Genomic DNA, 22201 nt, shown 5'->3' with positions numbered 1-22201 from the left:
AATTTATCAGGAGACTGGTTGAGTAGAGTCTGCAAAATTGTCAAGCAAAGGAATCTTCTAAGAATAAAATGTTGTTAGTAAGATATTCAGCAGGCATAAGGTGAAGGAGTTTATAAATAGGTTTAGGAAGAATCGAGCTCATTATGAAATAAATCAAAGATGGATTTTTTGAGATATGGCTGCATTTTGAAGTTATTTTAAATGAGCCTAAATCCTGACTGCAAAGACTTTGTCTCATTCTTTCTACAGTACCAGGTGTTCTCCAGAGCCCTGCAATGAAAGGGAATGATATGAGAAAGCACGTGTGGTAGAAAGCCGGCATAGAGCTGTCTGCCAGCAGGAATCAAGTGGTCTCATTCACCCAACATTAATATGTAGCTTTTGTCTTCCCCTCCCTTTTTTTTTTTTTTTTTTTTTTTTTTAATCAGAAGTATCAAACATAGCCTCCCTAGAAAGAAAAGTGCATACATCAGTGGGGGTGGGTCATAGGAATCAGTTGGCTGGGTGTGTGGTTCAGGGCAGGAAGGTGTTGCAATGCAAGCTGCAATGGGGGCCATGCCTGGTGGAGGGACATTGCAGGAACAAGGAGTAGCTGGCAAAGAAATGGATTCAGTGTAAAACCATTCAGGTTTGAGACAGCTGTGTTTCTAAGGTAATGGGAAATTTCCTCAAACAAAAATTTACCTTCAAGGAGGTGGAGATGATTCTGTATAAACATTTTTCTAGACATACCATCAAGGGAAAGAAAAAAGGAGAGAGAAAATGTACATGTTGTTGTTACTAGAAAAAAATGCTTTTCTGATAACAAAAATTCTCAACAAAATCTTATAGTGCTAAAAAATTGTAAAGTGCTGTGTCTAATTTCTTGTCACTTGTTTTAAATTTCAGCCACCAGAGTGTAAAATTTGTTTAGACATTGTAAACAACATTCAGAAAAGGAACAAAATTATATAGATTTGACATAGCATAGTTTAAAAAATGGAAGTCCTGCTCAGCCTGGCTGTTAACAATTGTTGTGGTTTAACCCCAGCCAGCAACTAAGCACCACGCAGCCGCTCACTCCCCCCCCCCCAGTGGGATGGGTGAGAAAATTGGGAAAAGAAGTAAAACTCATGGGTTGAGATAAGAACGGTTTAATAGCACAGAGAAGAAGAAACTAATAATGATAATGATAACACTAATAAAATGGCAACAGTAATAATAAAAGGATTGGAATGTACAAATGATGCACAATGCAATTGCTCACCACCTGCCGATCGACACCCAGCTAGTCCCTGAGCGGTGATCCCCTGCCCCCACTCCCCCCAGTTCCTATACTAGATGGGACGTCACATGGTATGGAATACCCCCTTGGTCACTTTGGGTCAGCTGCCCTGGCTGTGTCCTGTGCCACCTCCAGCTTTCTCACTGGTTGGGCATGAGAAGCTGAAAAATCCTTGACTTTAGACTAAACACTACTGAGCAACAACTGAAAACATCAGTGTTATCAACATTCTTCTCATACTGAACTCAAAACATAGCACTGTACCAGCTACTAGGAAGACAATTAACTCTATCCCAGCTGAAACCAGGACACGATTCATCTTAGTAACAAGACCTTTTAAAGTTGCTTTTGAATGACAATATATCTGGAAATACAATTATTATCTGAGTTTTAACTGTACCATTTCAATTTACACTCCAAGACCCATTTTTCACTAATTCGTCATAATTAGCAAGATAAGCCATATTCTCTAACAATCTATAAAATATTAGTCTTTTTGTTAAACAGAATCCAGCTGCAACATAAAATTTTATATACTGTGTCACAGTACCTGTTTGATATGCCTTTTTATTTCATTTTAAAAGTCTTGCAAAATTTTGGTAACCAAAAGGGAATCTCCTGATGCTTCAGTGAGGTGTTAATGAAGTCGTTTACTGTGACATGCTGAAATTGGCTACTGCTTGGCACCAGCTATTTGCAAGAGTCAGTTCCCATGCGCATGTGTATGTATATACAGTCATTTTGCATAAAGGCCAGCTGGGAAAAGGTTGGAATCATCTGCCCCAGAATTTTCCCAGATACTGAAAGTGTGAACGTAGTGGAAACTGCACAGAAAGCAAGCCTAGAATTTGACCATTCCTTTCAGAAATCCAAACCTAGGTCAAGTTCCTACAAGTTATGGCCTTTGGCTTTTAATGACGAATTAATTTACTTCTCTAAAATGAAAGTTTAGAGCCATATTATCAAATTAATTAGGCTTCATTCCTAGCACTAATCTTGATGCAGACTACATAGAGGAAAAAGATAAAGACCAATTTTGACCCACATAGTATTTACTCCCTTCTGACATTCTAGTATTTCCTCTTTTAAGCCTCTATATATTGTAGTGGAAATATGCTGTTGTGCTGAATTCACAAAAATAAACCCTTCAAGTAAAATAACTTTTTTGTTGAAGGTAGAAGTGTTGGCCTGATGATTATTTGCTTGGTGTATTTAACCTGTTTAATGCCATAAGATCAATTTCTTTGAAAATCACTTCATGGAAATGACAAATGGGAATTCTGTTTAGAAAGAGATTGATGACTTTTTAGAGATAAATTAATGGTAGTTTTGCAGTGAATGAAGCTACAAAAAAAGCTGACCTGTTTCCAACTTCTGAGACTGTTTTTCACAAAATAAAATATATTTTTAGCTTGAGAATCTTGTTAATGTAATTGCCTAGGTTGACTGTTAGGACGCTGTTTAAACAATTCAATAGTGATGGCACAGTAGTTGACTAAGGAAAAATGTAGGATTGCCTTAGGCCATATCTGTGTTCTTGTAGAACGGAGGGACCATATTCAAGGAAAATATCTGGCAAATAAGGATCCCTCTAAAATGCATTGTTCTCAAGCTAATTAGATCCTAAGAGTGAATGCCTGGGCAAACAGTTTGTCTGTGTCATGAAAGAACTGAAACATTTTTCTTAAATGGAATTGTAAGTAAGATGCAGCTACGTAAATATTTTTGTTCAGCACCAGGATGAGTGAACTCACCAGGAGTGCACTTTTAAAGCAAATCTCCTGATCTTACCATGCTTTGGTTCATATTATGGAGTGATCTGGGAGCACACAAAGTGGATTCCTTACAGATTAATCCACGCCAAAACCTGCACTCCAGGAGTGTACCTAATGTGCTCCAGCTTCTGATGGGCACTCATCTGCAGAACTAGACTAGAACCAGTCCAAAGTAGTTCCCACCACTCCCCTCCCACAGAGGCCTGTAGTTGGGTCACTCTGGTGTTTAACACTAAATGTCTCACTGTGCAGATCTGCTCTTACTGCACTGTAGTACTTCTTACAGTAGGTGTAATCTACATCTGATGAATGATGTAGTTACGAGACTCTAACAAGATGAATAGCTGCTAGTGGAGAAGAAATAGTAGTTAGAACAAATAAAAATATTTTTAAAAGAAGAAATAATAGATTAAATAGAATGAGCTTCTGCTGTCTTTCTCACCCACCGTGTCCTTTTAATATAAATTCATAATCTCATGGCAGCTGAGTGAGACCATGGATTAAATAGGAAATTCCTTGTTCTGTTTTCATTATCTGTCACAATACTGCATTGGAGTGTGTACCTGAAACTAAAACCAAAGCAGAAAGAAAAGATGTCTTTTTATTAATCGAATGTTGGGGCCTTTTTCATGATTATTAAATTTGGGGTACTTATTTTCAGTCTCAAATGATATATTTAATAAAAATTATATTTAAAACCAGCAAAGAATAAAACGCAGTAAAATCCAAAAAGGATATACATCTCTTCCATTGCTTTCAAATTCCTTTGTTGGCATGCCACTTTCTATTACTTTCATTCACATTTTGCTACCATATTGCAAGCAGCACTGACAGCCAGCCTTTATTGTAATAAAGGAGAAGTATTTTTATTAGAAGTTCTATTTAAGACCATGCACGTTTGATCTGACTACTTCACAATGCTTTTCAGAGAATTGCATTGCTTCTATTATGTAAGAACTTGGTTGGGATGTCAAGAGAGTAGCCTGATTCCAGGAGCTTAATCCTCACATACTAATATGTTCAGGAATTGCCTTTCTGTTTTTTGACTTACTGGTCAGGACTGGAGACTGTGGGAAATGCCTATATTTTTACAAAAAGTAAATTTAAACCTGTTGAACAAGTCTCTTTTTGCCTCCTTCCTCTGATTGGATTATTTCTTTTCTAGGAGCAAACCTGACAGAAACTGGGAGGTCACTGAAGTTTGGATTACATGTGATTTTTATGGAATGGAGCAAACAGCCAAGAATCATTGGGCTTGAGCAGATCAAGGGAACCAGAGTGATCATGTAAGAATGATGCATTTAGGCTTTTATGTAACATTTCATCTGCTGCTCTTGACCACTCTTCTCCTGACTATAAAAAAAATACCCTGTTAAAAAAAGATTGTCCTATTTTATCAAGCATTTTGTGTTTGTATGACTCCTAGTAAGTAAACTGAAAGTGAACAGAGAGAACGATCTTTTTTGTTTTAAAAAGTTAGTGATTTGGAATGATTTGGTTTAGTAATAGTGGAAACTACAAACAATTCTTGCCCTTTACAACCCTGCTTACCATCTTATTCCACGATGAGTAGATAATGATCAGTGTAATCACTTTGTATGGTGGCCCATATGTAAGTGATGCATGGGAGATTACAATATGTGTCAAAGCTGATGAAAAAGGGAAAAGTGATTTTTCTGATAGAAAACTTTGCTAAGAGCAGTAAAGATTATGTTCTTCAGATACAGAATAGTTTTGCTACAGACAGACATTTTAAAGCATTGTTTTAAAACATAGCTACCTCAGCATTGTTTTCCTCATTTTTCATAGATGATAAAGAAAACAAGATCATTATATAGCTTGACATCAGAGATTTAGTGTGAAAAGCAAAATCTGAAATTCTGTACTTGTTTGTTCTCTATGTACTTAATAAGCTCCCGAAATTCCTTGCTGCCTTTGCTGACCCTCCAGGTTCACCAAGAGACGTACTGGCTGACTGGAAATGTCAGACAAATATCAGAGTATGCCAAAGCGGTTTCTTATAGGGTCAGATTCCTCCTCTGAGCTAATAGCTGTTGTTCTAAAGTATATTTAACGCCTTAAGCATTTGAACTGATACATGCTAAAAAGTATGGAAAAAGCTCAAATTCAACATATGGCGCTCTTAATTTAGTGAAAGTGATTTAGAGATAATGTGAATAATCCTTAATAAATGAAATTGTGAGTGAAACACTTATCAGTCTCATACTCAATTTAGCTGAGTTTTGTTTGCTTATAAATATTATACATTTGGTTATTTTCATTTTAAAGTTGTTCAGTGAACAGGGTAGTACACATGCCTCCTAGTCTCGAGATACCAGAATCACGGTCTCTCATGTCACATTAACGAGAAGAGAGATTTTGTATGTATTTTTGTTTTCAGTTCTCTAATTTTGCTCAATTTTTTTGTTGAAACACAAGCTGGAAGCCATATATAAAGTCTCCTAAAATAAGCACCATCCTCATTCTTTGAGTCTGTCCAGCTCCTATTTGGTAAATGGAACCTCTAAACACACATCCAAGGCATCCCAGGGTCCTATTATACTGTCAGTGCTTGGCAATCTTTACTTAACTTTGTAACCTTATAAATGACTTGTCCATGAGCCAACTGTTAGAATCATCACAATCAGTTAGAAAATTGTGTTCTTTTCCTTTCTGAGAGTTTATTATGACCCAGCAATGCTTGTTCCTGTAGAGGGGTTTGTCTTATTGCATCCATGAAGGAAAGCGTTCCTGATATATTTGACATTGATTTCCATCCTAGTGTTTAAAAGGCTTGATTTTAGTTAGATGTCTACAGAATTAGTTCCAGAATTCCCATTATCCTAATTAGTTTAGCAGAATGACACAACTCAATGCACTTTCAGGCAATTATTTCACCCTTCAACTTGCGGCATGATACTAAAGGAAATAGGTCATGTGATTTTTGCATTCCCAGAAATATACCTTGTAGCTGTGCCCTGGTGTCAGAAAATCAAGTGTCTAAATAATGAAAACACTACAGATGTGCATCGTTGCAAATTACGGAAAATGACAGAGACTTCTTTGGCAGCTAGTGTCACTTCTCAGTTTGTGGCAGGCACTTCCTTTTCAAAAAGTGGATATCACAAATAAAAAAGCAGTGACCTTGACTAATCTTTCTAATGGGACTATTACTGAGGGACTGAAGGCCAGAATTTTTATGCCATTTCTATATTAGTTTTAGAGGAAATACATTGCTGTCTGCAGTGTAACAAAGAAAATGGCTTCAAGAATGGGACCAGGAGGCTAAAGATATGGATTCCAGTCCTGGCGCTAAATACTGTCTAATAGTACCTAGAAGCTTGGGGGGGTTTAGTGTCTAATTTAAAGCAGAGTTAATAATACTGATCATGCTAAAATCATGACCATTAATATTACTGGTGCTTCGGAGTTGTGGAGTTGTTCTTGAAAATTTTGAGTGGTACTTTAAGGATGGCATAAAGTCTGAAGGGGCTGGCTGATCCTTGCAGCCACAAAGTGTGATGTGTTGCATTGCATGGAAGGGACTGGTGTATATCCCAGGGTCCTTATTCCCAGCTCTGTGATTTGACATTTGGCTGTATGAAAATGCATGCAATACAAGAGTGCATTGCCAAGTGGAGCATGTGATGAAGTTGCAGCCTCTCAGTGACAGACACAAAGTTGAATGTTGCTCAGAGTGACACAGGCAACCCCCAATCTAGATGCTAGCCATTGTTAGCTTTCAGCTGGTGGGTTGCATGTCCAGCTAATGAAGAGCTGCCATTTGTCTGCTGCGTTGAGCTGAGCCTTGAATTTTTGCAAACATAGCAGTGTTTATTCTGTGTTCCCCACTCTCTACTTTTCACTTTTGCAAGGAATAGTAGTTGGAAACATGTCTTGCCTGTATCTTTTAAGTCTTTCCATTGTTTCCAACTTCTTGCCATAGAGGATAGTGGCTTGGTTTTGGAGGTGAAGCCTTTAGGTGCCAGGTTCCTACATATTAGGTTCTGAAATAAATATTTTACTAGTTTTACTTTTTATAATACGTTGCTTTTGGACTCCTGTTACAATTTTTCTTACTTGTTGTAGAAAATTTATTTCTAGACTAAAGGTCATACTGTGGATTATATTGTAGACCCAAAATAGCTGATTTTAACACATTTTCTTTCTCCCCCTTTTCAAATAAAACCTTCTACAGCTCTGTAGCAGTGCTTTTTACTAATGAGAGCTATTGCCAGGCTTCCTTCTTACGGCACTTTGTTAAAAATGTGCCTAACGTACAAAAGTGATGCCTTACTGGGCTTTCATCACTTCTTAGCCAATTTCACAATTAGGATCAGTATTTTATTTGGAGCTCTGTGATTCAGTTCAGAGATCTCTAATTCTCAAGGGGGGGCTGCTCACAAGGGGAAAAATTCACTTTTCATACAGACTTGTCTTCAAATTCCTACATAAAACATGTAACTTAAAAGAACAGTGTTGTAACTGAGATGGGATATGAATTATTTGTCTGTAACCTGCTAGAAAGTTTAAAATATAGCACCACTATAATAAATAAGCCCAGATGTCTTCCTTTTCTCATTAAGATTCTGTTTAGACATTTGTAGAATTCCTTTGTTTTGGAACAGTTTCATCGTATCTCTGCTTCCATAGATCATTTGGTACATGGATCAGACAGAATATTACCAAAAGCCTATTCACATGCAATAGACCTGTGTTTCTAAAGAAAAGCTGAAATTTCTCTGATTCTTTCAAAGATGTTAGCAAATTCTGCACCATATTGAGTGCCCTTTGTCTGCAGGTAAAGAATTCAACAGCTTGTGGGAGTGCTAATTAGAGCTAATAATAACTTCAATGACCTGCCTTGGCTTTAAAATGCCTGACAGGAATTACCCTGCCCTTGAAGGATAGAGATTTTGTTTCTGTGCACGTGTCTGATTAGGGATGCTTGTGCCTTCATGTTTCTGTGTTTAGTGATCACACACAGTTAACTAAGTGGGTGCTTGTGTGTGAATGAAAGAGAAGTGGGTGGTGTTGGGGAATCAAGAAGAAAAAAAGGCAAAAAGATCTTTCAAAAATACTACACCAGAATTCCATTATTAGAGGGATTTCTCTTGTAGGCTAAATAACCCTGTTAAAACCAGAAATAATAATAAGAAAGCAATTAGAATAGAAATTGGATTATTCATAATTAAACCTTTTCTCTCTAATTTTGGTACTTTTTCCATGGTTACTTTGCTGAAATATGTACAGAGGGTCTGAGGAAAATGAAAGCTTTAATTCGAGCGTGTACCCAGAAAGCTCTGAGGTATGAGATTTTTATTTTATCTGGCTAATAGGTTGCTGATGGTGCAGAACACAATTGTATTTTAAAGGAGATTGCCCTAGACCTTTCCAATGTAAATATTATTAACACTTGCCAGAAAAAAAGAATTACAATCTTTTATGAGCTGTTACTGGAATGATAAAATAGGGTTTTTTCCTGACTTCTCTTTCTTTTACTAAAGTGATTTTTGGAAATCAATCAATTAAACTGGGGGGGTGTGTGTCTTTAAAATTCTAACAGAGCCAGGAATTACAAATAATGTCACTGTAGTCATATACAGAAAAGCAAAGATTAAATTCTGTTTATTCCTACACAAGAATCAGTAGAGAATGCTTCACAGAAACTGCTGGAATTACCCCAAAGTTTTAATGATGTAAATGACATCAGAATCTGGTCACTGTAATCTTTAGGATTTGAGAGGAATTTTTAGAAAAAAATCAACAAATTAATATGCCTGGGCTGAATGTGAGAAGTGTCTTCCACTGTTCTGTCAGCTCCAATAATGCTATTACTAATGCTTACTCCTTTGTAAACTGTGTAATATTTTAGGTTTTTTTCAAATGCTATTATTCCTAAATTAGATGATGGGAAGCCTGATAAGGTAGACTGCATTTTTTTTTTTTTTTTAAATTGAGGATAAAAACTTAAAGTTACCAAAAAAGGAAAAGAAAAAAAGGACAGACTCAATGGTTAGGGTCTTTAGTTCCTAACTAGACATTTGGTTTCAGTGCTGCCTGAGCAACTCTAAGCAGAATTCTGCCCCATCTTGCTGCCACCCACTCATTCCTGACCTCCTGTAGTCCCCATCATTGTCCCAGCAGAGCTGGTTGCTTAGCTGAACAGTGAACAAGATCAGGGAGCTGATCCAGCTAAAAAGTAGGATCACCAGCAAAAAATGGGATTATTTTTCAACTGGATCAGTTTCCAAGCTCTTTTGCTACAAGCAGCTATACTGGCACAATGGAGAGGCTTATGAAGTACCTGCAACGGTGGCCTGCGGCAAGGGCTGCTTAAGTTGTTAATGTCACTAAGTGTGTAATGAACTACAGCCTTTCCCTTTGACTTTAAAACATCTGCCATCACTGAACACTGGTTAAGTACAAAACACAAAAATCAAGTATTTGAGGCCTTGATTTTCCTGAGAGCTGGACAGATGTAGAATGTCACCCCTTCTATTAATATAAATATTTGGTTTTCTGTTAGATTCTTAATTTGGCATAACTCATGTCCTTAGTCTCATTTTGGTTATACTGTTAAAGGGCATTATAAAAATCAGAGAGCAAAGAATATTCACATTTGATTGCCTTATTCTGGTCAATTAAGCTTGCTCAGGAACAGTTATGGGCTGAGGGACTAACTTGCTGCACGGCAAGAAGGAAAATGTTGGTTTACAGTGTTTTCCAACTACCCACACCATCCAAGAGTGTACAATATACAATCAAGGTAGAAATTTCCGGGCAGTGTCAGCTCACAGAAAATCCATGGGGAAATTTGCTACCAGCTTTAATAAAAATTGATTTTACTTAAAATAATTGCAATCATAATTAATTTTACTTGAGCTAAAATCAAAGAATATTTTAATGAAATAAAGGAATATCTGAAAAACACAATCTTACATCTGGAAATTTTAGGGATCCAGAGAGTTCTGTAGTGCAGCAGTTAAGTTGTGCGGCTGTGTTTACTTTGAAAAACAAAAATACAGGTAGTCAGTAGCTGAATTGTTACTTAAAGTAGATTACTGAGTAACTGTAAAAGAAGTCTCCGATCACTTGTTAAAGACCCAAGACTCACTTGTTCAGATTACTCTGGACTTGGTATTTCTAAAGAATGTCTAAAGAGGAGATCAGAAGCAATTATATGCTGGGGTTGCAGAGTGCTAAATGCTGATCGGATGCATATGTTGTAAGAAGTCCTTCTGAGCTCAGAGTACCTAGTCCGTGAACAGATGCAGTGTAACTCTCAGATGTCTGAGAATTTGGTTCCCTTCTGCACATCAGGATTATCATATTCGAAGTATCCAAAGCCAGAAGTGATTTTTTTTTTTTTTAAGCCAGCTTAAGAACTAACATTGATACTTCATAGATGGAAAGTCACTAATAACTTAAATATTTCTGGTAGGCCCATAAGTATCAGCTATTTGATGGTATTCAGGGGAGGAACATTTCATTTAAATGAACGGCTAGATACATCTTAAGGCCATGCAGGTATCCTCAATGGAATTCATTTACTAGCACTTAATGTTTTGTAAAGGTGAAGATTTTTTACAGATACACACAATCTTCCTAAACTGGACTAGAAAGATAGAAAAGTGAACAGAATCATAAGAGAAAAACCAAACAAATGCAAAGGGCAAATCCTATGAATTTACTAAAATTCCAGAGATGGGTTTGGGAGAAGGGAGGTGCAAAGATTCTTCTTGGATGGAATAATATGTCACAATCCTGCTTTTATTTTTATTCTCTGAGAACCTCTGTGGTAATTGTGTTCATTTCTGCTACCTAAAATTCCATATAGAAGAATACAGTGTAGTCAGCAGCCCTTCCCATTGCCACTTAATCTGAGCTATGACTTAGGGAGATTAAAATAGTAAGCGGCACAACTGTCTCTTTCGGGAGCTGGATCAAAGACTGTAAGTTTTGTCTGTTTGCTTCAGTTAAGAATCCCCATTGCATTCCTTCAAAATGCTGACAATACCAAGCCAGAGGGTGCTGAGAGACACATTCCTTGGCTGAAGATTCTTAGAAAAGTTACCGTTCCTTTAAATTAACATATTAAAGTAAAAGATCACATTATGGTCACATAACATGCGAGAAGAGACCAAGGCTATTAACTGACTTGCATGAGGATCATGCAGAACTCCTCTTTCCAGGAAAGAGTGCGGAGATTGCTATTGGGATGGAGGTAGAGTTCTGGCAGAGAGGAAAAGTGTATTAAGTTTTTGGAAAGGGTGAATCCTAAAGGTATATGTGCCCTAGGAAAGATGTGGAAACCTCCCAATGCTCTCTGTGGCACAAACTATTCCGCTGATGTAGAATGGAGGCTGAAGGTCACTAATTCCTGTGTAGTAAGCAAAACCGCATGTTTAGTATGCATTCTATGTATATTTGATGGTATTTGAAATGTTATTTATTAGCCAGAAGAATGCTTTCAGTGTTTCTTTTTTCTATACTGACCTAGCTGTGCTCTAGAGAGCAATATGTACAGGTCAGCTGGAACCAGTTGGAATACTGTCTTTTTAGTGAAAGCAATGCCCAGATACTCTCACTGTTATATTGCAGAGTACTGTATTGTGCAAGCAAGCTTGGGGATAACGAAGTACTTACTACCCGGTATGAGTAAAGATGGCAGAATTGCAATTGTAGTAGTCAACAAAACACAGACGAGCAATTTCAGCACTGCACACTGACATATTTTCTTTAGGAACCTCTTTAGGGCCTTATTGGGCAAGCTATAGGCAAAGATTTCTGATACAAACACCTCACTTTAGTATCTCAGCTTTCATGACTCTTTGATGTCATCTACTAAGAAAGCAATGATTTATTATGTTCTGTTCAAAAAACTGTTCCCAATTAAAAGAACAAGCTTTAATTTCTATTCCCAGGTAAGCAGAAGATAAGTATGATGGAGATAAAGAGCACAGTAGATTTTTAGATGATGTGCCAACTGGCTTTCTGTGTAGTTTCTAGCACTGCAGAGGTCCAATCACTAATGCTTTATGCTGGTAGCTGAGTTTTTTATATTACCATTCTAAGTTCCCTTCTTTCTTTTGGGTCTGGACTCTAATTTTACAGCCTGCCTTGCTCATTTCTGCACTAACAGAAGTGCAGGCTAGAGAATTAACTGTAATCTAGTCACAGTTCCCTCCATTTGCTCTGTACTCTGGAGGGAGGAATGCATCCTGTCCATTAAACTCTCTATTGCTTCTTGAAAAATATACAAAAACTGCTTTGGGTTTACTTTCAAGTGTCAGAGAAGACTCCATTTTTCTCCTAGTTGCAGTTGGTCCTTAACCTGAACAGCAGACTTGGGGAATCCTGCACAGATATAGTCTGTGAAAGTCTTGTTCTTGATGTTGAATCTCTGCTCTAGGTCATGCTGCATCCAGCTTACTCTCATTTGCATAAACACATGAAATGCAATTAGGGCTGTCAAGTTTCCTTGTAGTTTAGCTGGGCACTGTTGTGTAGGTGGCAATCTATATGTTGTCATAGACATAAGCTATTTTAGTCAAGATCAGTTATGAAATTGTACAGATGTTTGAAAGGTCTGAAAACTGCTGACTAGTGAATTGCAGAAGAGTGATATTGCAGCATTAATAGGGACTGGAGTCTAGGATTAGACATTAAAAAAGAATTTAAGTAGCTACTAAGGGCTTGATTCAATATCTGTAGAAGGCTTTTGGGATTCTTACATAATGTAATTCAGTAAGAAATATGCATAGTTTACAAATGATGTATCTGACACAATAAACTTGTGGCTAAACCTTTTCCACATGTCCTAAAAACATTTTTAATGCATACTGTTATTTCTTCCTCACAGTTTGGGCACTGAAAGCAATATATTGCTTCAGTAAGAGTAATCAATTTCAGAAATGCAGTAGCTTTTATATCTTTCTGAAAATAATGATAACAGTTTTAAATAGTATCCATCATTCTTACAAGTGATTAAGCTTTTTAAAAAATTTCCTTGGAAAGTTGTAAGCTCTGGGGTGAAAGTATTGCCTGAATAATATCATTCCAAATATTTTGTTTGTAGTGAATAAAAATTGCCCAAACAATTCCCCCTTAAAAATAAGATGAGAGTTTCTCCCATGTCCCCCCCCTTCCTATTGCCAGCCCCTGAAAATGAAACCTTGAAGGCATTGGCACTCTTGTCTTAAGTTAAAAGTACAAGTGACACAAATATGAAAACTAGCAATTCTACTTCACCACAACACAGAAAATAATCAACTGGAAATACAACTAATCAAAATACTACTCTCTTAAATCATAAATATAATTTCTTAACATGTTTTTTGTCTGAAAGCCCATATAATTTAATTATTAGTATTTTTATAACAACTCCTAGAATTCCAATCAAAGGTCAGTTCTGGACAGGTTTTAGGCTGAAGTCATGACAATTGCTTGGACAATAAATTAATTAGACAATGAATTGCCTGGTAAATAAATCAGAATGTATTTTGGTAGTTTTTCAGGATAGTTTTATTAGTAGTATAACTAAGGAACACACACCCCCCTTCCACCCTGGTTTGGCAGAATCCCTAATTTGAGTGGCTTTTCGAAATGCAGATTGGCAAACATGGAGTTAAATCTTAACTGATGTCCTCCAACATCTCTTATGACCCATTGTTGCTGAAAGGGAGAAGAGTGGTGCTTTAAAGGCTGAATAAAATCCTTCAGTCAGATACTACAGATTATTTTCAGACTGAGATGCATTAAGTAGAGCCACAAGTGATTTAATACACACAAGATTTTAAAATGAAAAATTTTATCTCAGCAGTGTTTCTATATATTTGTTTACAAATTTAGCATTAAGATATGGGAAAACATGCCAGTGTAGAAGATTTTTATGGGAGTTTGTCAACTCCAGAGGCAAAGCAATATCAAACGTGTATGTTTTTCTTTTTGTCTTTGGACCTGCTCTGTCATCATTTCCCCCATCGTTCAGTACTTTCCTCTGTATGTAGTCTCCATCAGTTTCACTTACTGAGTAAAGCAATATGCAAAATTAGAAAATGGTATTTGGATCAAACATTTCAAAATAGCAGAAATTTTTTAGGGTTTCTCTAATGAAAATTGATCTTTCAGATGGGACATGCTGGTTTTATGCCAGGGAGCAATATGTCTTTAAACGTCTTCTCCACTCATATTCAATATTTCTAGATTTCTTTTTCGTCATTTCCTTTCTGTTATTTACCTGATAGCTATTTGTTGCACTTGGAGCAACACCATGAAGTCTGAAGGCCAAGCAGGAGCCCAAATATAAACAGTATTGTTGGTAAAAGATTCAAATGGACTTTACTGGACTGGGCAAGCAAATGGGAGAGGGCAAGAGAATGTCTGTGAGTATTTTTAGGCAACAACTCCCGTTTCCACAACCATGAAGCAATCATGTTGTATTAGAAGCATTTCAGCACCAGCAAAAGTTTTCATTGGCTAATCATAATGGGTATGTGTAAGGGTGTGCAATCCTTCCTGCACTAATGTGCAGTTAATGCTTCCTGGGAATATTAGCAATTGTAACATTTTTTTAAATTTTTTTTTTTTTTAATTAAAAGGAAAAAGCAAGAAAGATGTCATAGTAATATAACTTAAAAACCAGTACATTTTTCTAGAAGAAAGGCTACAAAGTATGAAGGTGGTAATTTTTTTTACTTTGAACATAGACATTAAAGTTTTTTTTACAAGAATTGTAATTCACATTTGGCCTATTGCCAAAGAAGTGAACTTTATCACCCAGTCTTGGCATGTGCAGATAGATGGCCCCTTCTGTCTCTTTTGCCAGTTATTGCTTACGTTGCCAGGAAATCTTAGTCATGCTGCTTGGAAGTGGCTGCTGGCCCATCCACCTGCTGCCAAGCTATTCCACTGTATAAGGAGTCCAAGTTAGCTTCAGCAAACAGTCTCTTAGCTCTAGCTAACATATAGGAAAAAGGTCACTGTGCTAAGGCCACCCTAGGGGACCATATGGTGTTATGAGCTACATCATCAATATTGCACTACTGTTGATGCAACCCTATTACTAACCCTGAAGCTCCACATGGACTGGGCATAACTATGTTTTCCAAAATGAAATGTGCGATATAAACCTAGAGTGAACCACAAAATAAGCAGAAAAGAAAAATGTTCTCTTCAATAATGAATGTCTTTATTGATAGTTATTTTCCATTAAAACTATACATATATATTAATAAAAAACTATAACCTTCCCTAGTTTGAGAGAAAAAGGAAGAAAAGCAGTTAAGTGATTAGATTGCACTGCCACATTATCAAGAAATGTTTTGTGTGTTCAAGTTTCTCGAGTGTCATATGAGTTCAACCACTATTCATACAGTAGTGGTCAGTAGACTGTAATGCCTAAGTCAAGTGAATTACAATTCTCTAGTGAATTTAATCTCCTCATTAAGATGTTCAGTCACTTGCATTAGTAGAAATATTGAAACTTGTTTCATGCATGGATAGTTCCTTTGTCAATTGAGTTCCCATTATTGTCTCTTCATGGGAAAAAGCAAACGGTCTTCAATTAGACTACAGTTATATTTTGGACTCTGTGGTGAAAATTTATGTCTGAAATAATATTTGTAGATTTTTGCAGGTGCCGAAAGGAAGAATAACTGTTTTAGATTATAGAAATTTTGATAGAATTCTAAGACTCCTGAGAGCATTGCAAATGCTGTGTACACACACAGTATTTCTGAAACACAGCCACTCAGAATATGGCAGCAAATACATTTGTAGAACTTTTCCTAATAATAGCATAATATAGATCATTAGTGTAACTGGTTAGTACCCTAACATCTGAACTTTCAACTTCCAGGACTTCTTGGACCAGTATTTCAGCATGTCATAAAATTTAGCTCCTCAATCCCTGTTTAAATGGTCTAACTAGAAGTGACCTGAGTTTCAAGGTCAGTGGTGATGCACAAACTCCACTGAAGTAAATTAGAAATACTCTAATGTTTTTTAGTCTTGTTTCCATGGGCTGTAATCATGGTATATTTGCGCATATGGTGAAGAGGGAGAGAAAGATAATAACTCCCTTCAGTAATTTTTTGAGCCAATTTAAATCCAACTTTATAGAGAGAAAGAAGTATCAAATAATAAATTCTTACATGTTTTCTGAAAATCAACAGCTGGATAGAGAAGAAAGACCCTTGTAGTAACACATTTGCATTAACATAGGGTTCAGGTAAACATTTAATTCTAGCACCTTGCTTATCTATAAAGCTTAGCTGTTACCTTGCATTCTGACTGTCATTTGGAGACAACCAACTGCTCATCAGACAGGGAAACTCATAGAGGCTGGCTTGTGCTTGAGTTCAACTCCTGCAGGCATTGTGGATGCAATTAGCTCAAAGCATTTTGTCCTGGAATTTGATCTTGTTTGAGCACTGATACCGAACACAAGAGAGTAGTAGTTTCCCACTTGGTGCATTGAGCAGCCCTGGGCCAGCCACTACCTGATCTATGAGCCTGTCTGCACTAGCTAGTCAATGGACACAAGCATACTCCTGAAACAGTCACAGCATGTACGCAGAGCAAGGCAAAAAAGGCTAGAAACATGAGGAGGTGACAGTAGTGCAGGGCTGGGGAGAGAGACCATGGAGTGGATCTCAGACTGAGGAGGGTCCTAGCAAGGGTTGTATAAGGTATTTGAGGAAGCTAGAGTGTGCTGGAACATCCATGGGTACCATGGGGGGCACTAAGTCATGGGGTAATTCAGGAATGTAGACATGCTGTAGAGATGGAGTGAAGGAACTGAGAACCTTAGGACAGGAATGTCATGGAAGCACAGCTGGAGTTCGGGACATGAGGAGTTTAGGATACGTAGGATCTAAGTGACTGGAAACTGAACTTAGTTCTGCTGCTCATGGAAGTGCTCATCTTAAATTCAGCCACCCATCAAACCATGGTTTGTAAATAGCGCACAACTTATGAGATACTTAATTTGTCTACCTGAGGAGAGTGAAAGGCTGAGTGTGTTCCAGTTGAGTTTGAACGTTAGTTAGTTTGAACATTGAGTTAGATGTTTTAGCCAAGGAGTTTCAATCACAGGAACAGATTACTGTGCCATTCTGTTTCATGAAAGGAATTGAGTTTGATATCTTAGCTTTCTGTCTATGCTGGAAAATTGTAATTTTCTCTCAAACTAGAAGTAAGATTGGATTACTAGTATCCTGTGAGCTTGTTGGCCTTAGTCTGTGTTCTGTCATTTATTATAAACCCAAATCACACAGAATTAATGGAAAGTTAAGGCACAGATTGTTATTACACTGAGTATGCTTCAAGGAATTAAAAGGAAGGTCTTCTCTACATTTTTAGTATTTATTGTAGACTTTAAAGAAATGTTACATAATAAAAGTGATATTCACCCTCAATGTCAAAGGTTACCACCTCATCATCTTAGCTGACTTTATTTTTCTATCTTTGCAGTTTAAATGGCCTTTGAATCTTCTATGGGTTTTGCATTTCTAATAGTTTTTCAGCTTCAGGTAGAAATTATTTTAGTAGTTTTTCAGATCTGATATGTTATACTCCATGCATACTGCATTTTACTGAGGAATTTTATCTAGGCTTTGGAGGATTTGTTATACCCAATGCATCTTTTATGCCTCCATAATACAATTGAGGAATAAAAAAAACATAACAGCTATTCAAATTTCTGTATAATCCATTCCCATGGTCTATGTTACATTTTAAGGTGTTAGCACTGTAATACTTAAAACATAGCAGAATTGGATGACAACTAAGATGTTAACTTCTCTTTGGGGCAAAAAATATCTGGCTCAACTGGCAGCTGTGAGACTGTCAAGTAAAAATTGCTAGCTCAACAACATGCATTTTCATGTCAACTACTGTATAATTCTGCTCTGCACAATGAAGTGGAAAAATGGAATATATTCCCACCTAATTTTATGTTTCCAGGAGTAGAATCAAAATAAATAAGAGCTTATGTTGAAGTATTTTTCACATGCTTTTAGAAAGAATCATCTTGGCTCAACTTCAGGGATGTTATTTTTAGGTGCTTATTTCTGGTCTTTTTCTGGGATGCTGCTTTTAGATAATGAACTCTTGCCAAAAAATGCCAAACTTATTTCCTGCTATATAAATATACAAGAAAACCATGGCATTTCAGAAACACTCCATGGCTTTTTAAGAATAACCTCTCTGTGTTTTAAATGTGATGTTGTGTTTGCTTGGTAATGCAGTCCATCTTATTCTACATAATTAAGTATAAAATAAGAACCTATAATACATATTTATGTACATAACTCGAACAAAAGGATTTACATACACCTATCTACAGTGATTTACCTGCTGCAGTCTAATTCCTACAAATTCTTTTCTTTTGTAATGTGATTTCTTTTACTGTGTAGGTGGATAGAATGATACAGAGAAAATTGAAGCAGAGAGCTGTTTATTTGCTGGCTACAAATAAATGTGAAGGACTTTCATACAGTGATTGTTCTTTTAGAGGATGGTTCCCTTGTAGGCAATTGCTTGTGCTAAAATTACATGCCAGACGCTCAGCTTTGAGAAGGCTTTCTAGCTCCTTACAGTTGTACAGTTCATGGCTGCAGTTCCTGCTAAAGCCAGAACAAGCAAGCTCCAAGGTAGAAGGATATTCGCGTAAAATATATACTATGCTCACTGAAAGTTGTCTCCCCTTGACAGTGTTAAAAGGCCTCTCATGTAGGCCTAAAAACTTCACTGGCCTTCCTTGGTGAGGACTCATGCTTTATTGCCATTTGCATACGCCATTGTGGCAAACAGATTTGCCTCATTGAGAAGTGAAATGAGGAAAACGACTCCCTGAGGTTACTAGGTGTGGCAAACACACTGGAGCTGATTTGGGGAAAGACAGAACTAGCTGAGCTATACTGATGAATTAAATGGTAACAGAAATAAGGCAAAGTTTTGAGAACAGGGAATTACATTCTCTTCTGGACAAAGCTGGTGTGGCTGAGCTTGGATTGGGGAAGGAGAACAAGGGAGTGAAAGGTGCAGAAATAGACATTAATGTAAATGGATGGTTGGAATTAGAGTTGCACCGATTTAAAACTGACAGGAGATGAGGGTCTGAATATAACATAATAGAATATCAGGGCCCTTAACCTTGTAACTGCTCTCTGTAGCAGATCCAGTTAGGTTGTGAAAAGCCTCTAGAAGAAAACACAGTAGACTTTTTTGAGTTTTTAGAAATGTACCTGCTCTGCTTCTTAAATCAGCCTCTCACTTCAACAGTGCTAATGCTGCTAGTGCTAATATGACACGTGACCTATCTTTGTGGCCCACAAGCAAGGTTTTAAGCTGCAGAAGCAATGAGCAAACAAGTGAAGTCTGTTGATATAGGAGTACTAGGTCATGAGGGGAAAGGGGGATGGAGAGAGTGAAGTGAATGACCTTGCTATAAATGGTGCCACAGATAGTGGGGGTAAGAGAATGTGAGCTGACATCAGCAAGACCTGTGACTGTAAAATGGGGGTGCAGTGACTTCCTCTCTCTGCCTTATGTTTGTATCTTCAGGTGAACTAAACTTTAAGCATACAGTGGAGTCTGAATATATCTGGGCAAAGATGACGTGAGAAGCCTCAAACTGAAGTTAGTGCTCTGATTTTTTGGTCCTGTCAAAAATACAGAATTTGATCAAGGTTTCTAAATAGCTTGCTAAGGTTCAGCGACTGTTAAGGATGTGCAGGCCTTGCTGACTGGTAAGCCATGGCAACTTATGGTATTAATTGAAATTTACAATTATCATTGTGTTTTCATTCAAGGATTTTATATTCAAAATCAAACCCAAGGGGAAGTTTAATGTGCAGAATCAAAGAAAGGTAGTCCTGCCTCCTGTAGATTGAAATCACTGTGCCTATTACATATAAAGTGTTTTTATAGCAAATGGTTTCTAAAACTGTTAATACAAATCAACATAAATGCAAAACAGCTACTGAAAGAGGCCGTACTTCTGTGAATGTGCATATCTTGCTTTATTTCCAGCTAAGGAGAAAGCTACATTTATCCCTTCCAGACTTAGAGTATTAGAAATGCAGTTAGATAAGAAGGAAAACTAATGCTTACTATGTATGGCTCAACAATGAATGAAAACATGGAATTGTCTTTGTCAATCACATCAGAGAGGTTTTAAGAAATGCAGTTGTGTGATGCACTGACATACTCAACAGTCACACAGATACTGACATGATGTGCAGTGTCACAAATGCATAGAAAATGGTTGTACAACCATGTAAATGATAAAGATCCTCCACAGTACTTCTCTACAAAACATACTGCAGGTGTATCTCTTTCACTCAAAGATATTCATCGTACTTGAGGTGAAAGGCAGCCTACATTAGGCAACTCAGAAAACAAAAGCTTAAACACTGTCAAATAGCTAGGAATTTTTATTCATAGTAGGAGACTGAATCTATTTTATAGAATACTTCCAGCCCAAGAAGATTGTAACTGATATCAGTTGAGTGTATATTTTCAAACTAATACATTTTTAAATTAGCTTCAGCAGAAGTTTTGTTAAAGGTCAGATTACCTTAAGTCTATAGTCTCAGAATGTATAGATTTCCATTGAGAAATGTTTGTTGTAATTACAAACAATTACATTTTCCAATAAACATAGACAGTTATAAATGCCACACTTTAAGGGAACATAACACTCAAAAAACCCTCAAATCCCAACATGCTGGTGACCAGACAGCCAATACTACTGCATTTTTATAGCATAAACATTTCAAAAAAAGTTCATGTTCACTATTTATGTTTGATAGGATATTACCTTTTTTCTTTCCTCCGTATGTATTTGCTGGGATGATGATACAAGAAAGCAACAAAAATGAGAGAAGTTGCAAACTTTTCATTTCTTCTTTCTCTGAATGAGAGTTGGGGAATGCACTGCTAAATTCTGCCAAAGATGGGAAAAGGAGAGAATTATCAATCCTCTGCAAGAAATTCTTTGCCCATTAATCATTAACCTTGAATTCTTCTGTCCACCGCTCCAATCTTTCCTTTTATGGAAGTGAAAATGGAATTTGCCTGTTTCCAACCTCTTCTTTTTTATTTTATGCCAATTGTGGCAGAAATAATTTGGAACTGGATCCTCCTACCTTGCTCAACAGTGCTCGGCTCTGAACACAGCGGACTTGAGGGTGTTTGTTCTCTGAAATACTGCTAAAGGCCATGGGTAGCCGGCTCGAATTTGGTTGGTCAACAGCTCAGTTTGAACACATTGCAAAATAACTGCTGAAGGTTAATCTAAATATTTCATTAACATAGACAAATCCTAGTAAGGGAAACATCAAAATTCCACATATTAGAAACACTTCTCTTATTTCAGTAATAAAATTGATACCAGATTTTGGATAATCGCAAAATGTTTCCTTTCAAATTAAGTGAACAGTTTTTACCACATAAGAAATTTACTAATGAAGCACAATTAGTCAACATCTCTCTCCACTTCTGGTAAAACAATCATAAGCAAGTATATGTAGTAAATGTAGGAGTCATTTCAGAGGAAAAGTTACTACTAATATGGTATGTTTTATATTGGAAATCAAAGCAGAATCTTAGTTACAGCAGTGTGTGTAAATGCCACAATGAATAGGTGCATACTGCAAAGTGCGATAGGGCAAGATATAACTCTAGGATAGGCAGTATTACCGCTAAGTGGGATCTCACACATGAGCAGGACAAAATGGTGTCCTCTGGGCCTTGTTAGCATCAGTCTGGAGCATCATATTTTTCCCACACACGTCAATGTTCTTGAGAAATACCCTAGCTCATTTGAAAGGAACTAAGTGCCAATTATGATGTAGCCATGGCAGCACAGGCCTTAGCATGGGCTGCAAATTGACCTACATTTTCATTGGATTGCCAGCTTATGTGGGTTAATGTTGCCAACCTCCACCGTTATCTGCATACTTGACCTAGTATATAGTTAGCCAGATAGGTCTATACTATACCTCACTTGTATGCTTTGACAGCATTGCAGAATTTTCCTTAGAAATAGGTCTCTGGCACAGTAAACTTTCTCCCAGGGTCTGAATGATTAAGAAGCCCTCATGCTCAAGAGGGGGTGATAGTGTAAATTCTTTGCTAAACTTAGTTTGTT

The 22201-nt window shown here is 37.0% G+C and overlaps 1 protein-coding gene across 2 annotated transcripts in view; it reads right to left on the bottom strand.

Annotated features, from left to right (window-relative positions):
• Nucleotides 1–21045, bottom strand: part of LIPC (lipase C, hepatic type) — a 65221-nt gene extending 44176 nt beyond the window's left edge. The window contains exon 1 of one of the 2 annotated variants that reach the window (XM_052809039.1): nucleotides 20870–21045. In XM_052809039.1, the coding sequence (XP_052664999.1) occupies nucleotides 20870–20951 (82 nt within the window). In that variant the 5' untranslated portion in view covers nucleotides 20952–21045. The remainder of the gene's footprint in view (nucleotides 1–20869) is intronic. The other variant, XM_052809038.1, reaches the window with a different exon arrangement.
• Between the last annotated feature and the right edge of the window lie 1156 nt (nucleotides 21046–22201).

The sequence above is a fragment of the Harpia harpyja genome, chromosome 14, assembly GCF_026419915.1.
Source record: "Harpia harpyja isolate bHarHar1 chromosome 14, bHarHar1 primary haplotype, whole genome shotgun sequence".
NCBI classification, from domain to species: Eukaryota; Metazoa; Chordata; class Aves; order Accipitriformes; family Accipitridae; genus Harpia; species Harpia harpyja.
This window is presented reverse-complemented; position numbering and strand designations above follow the sequence as displayed.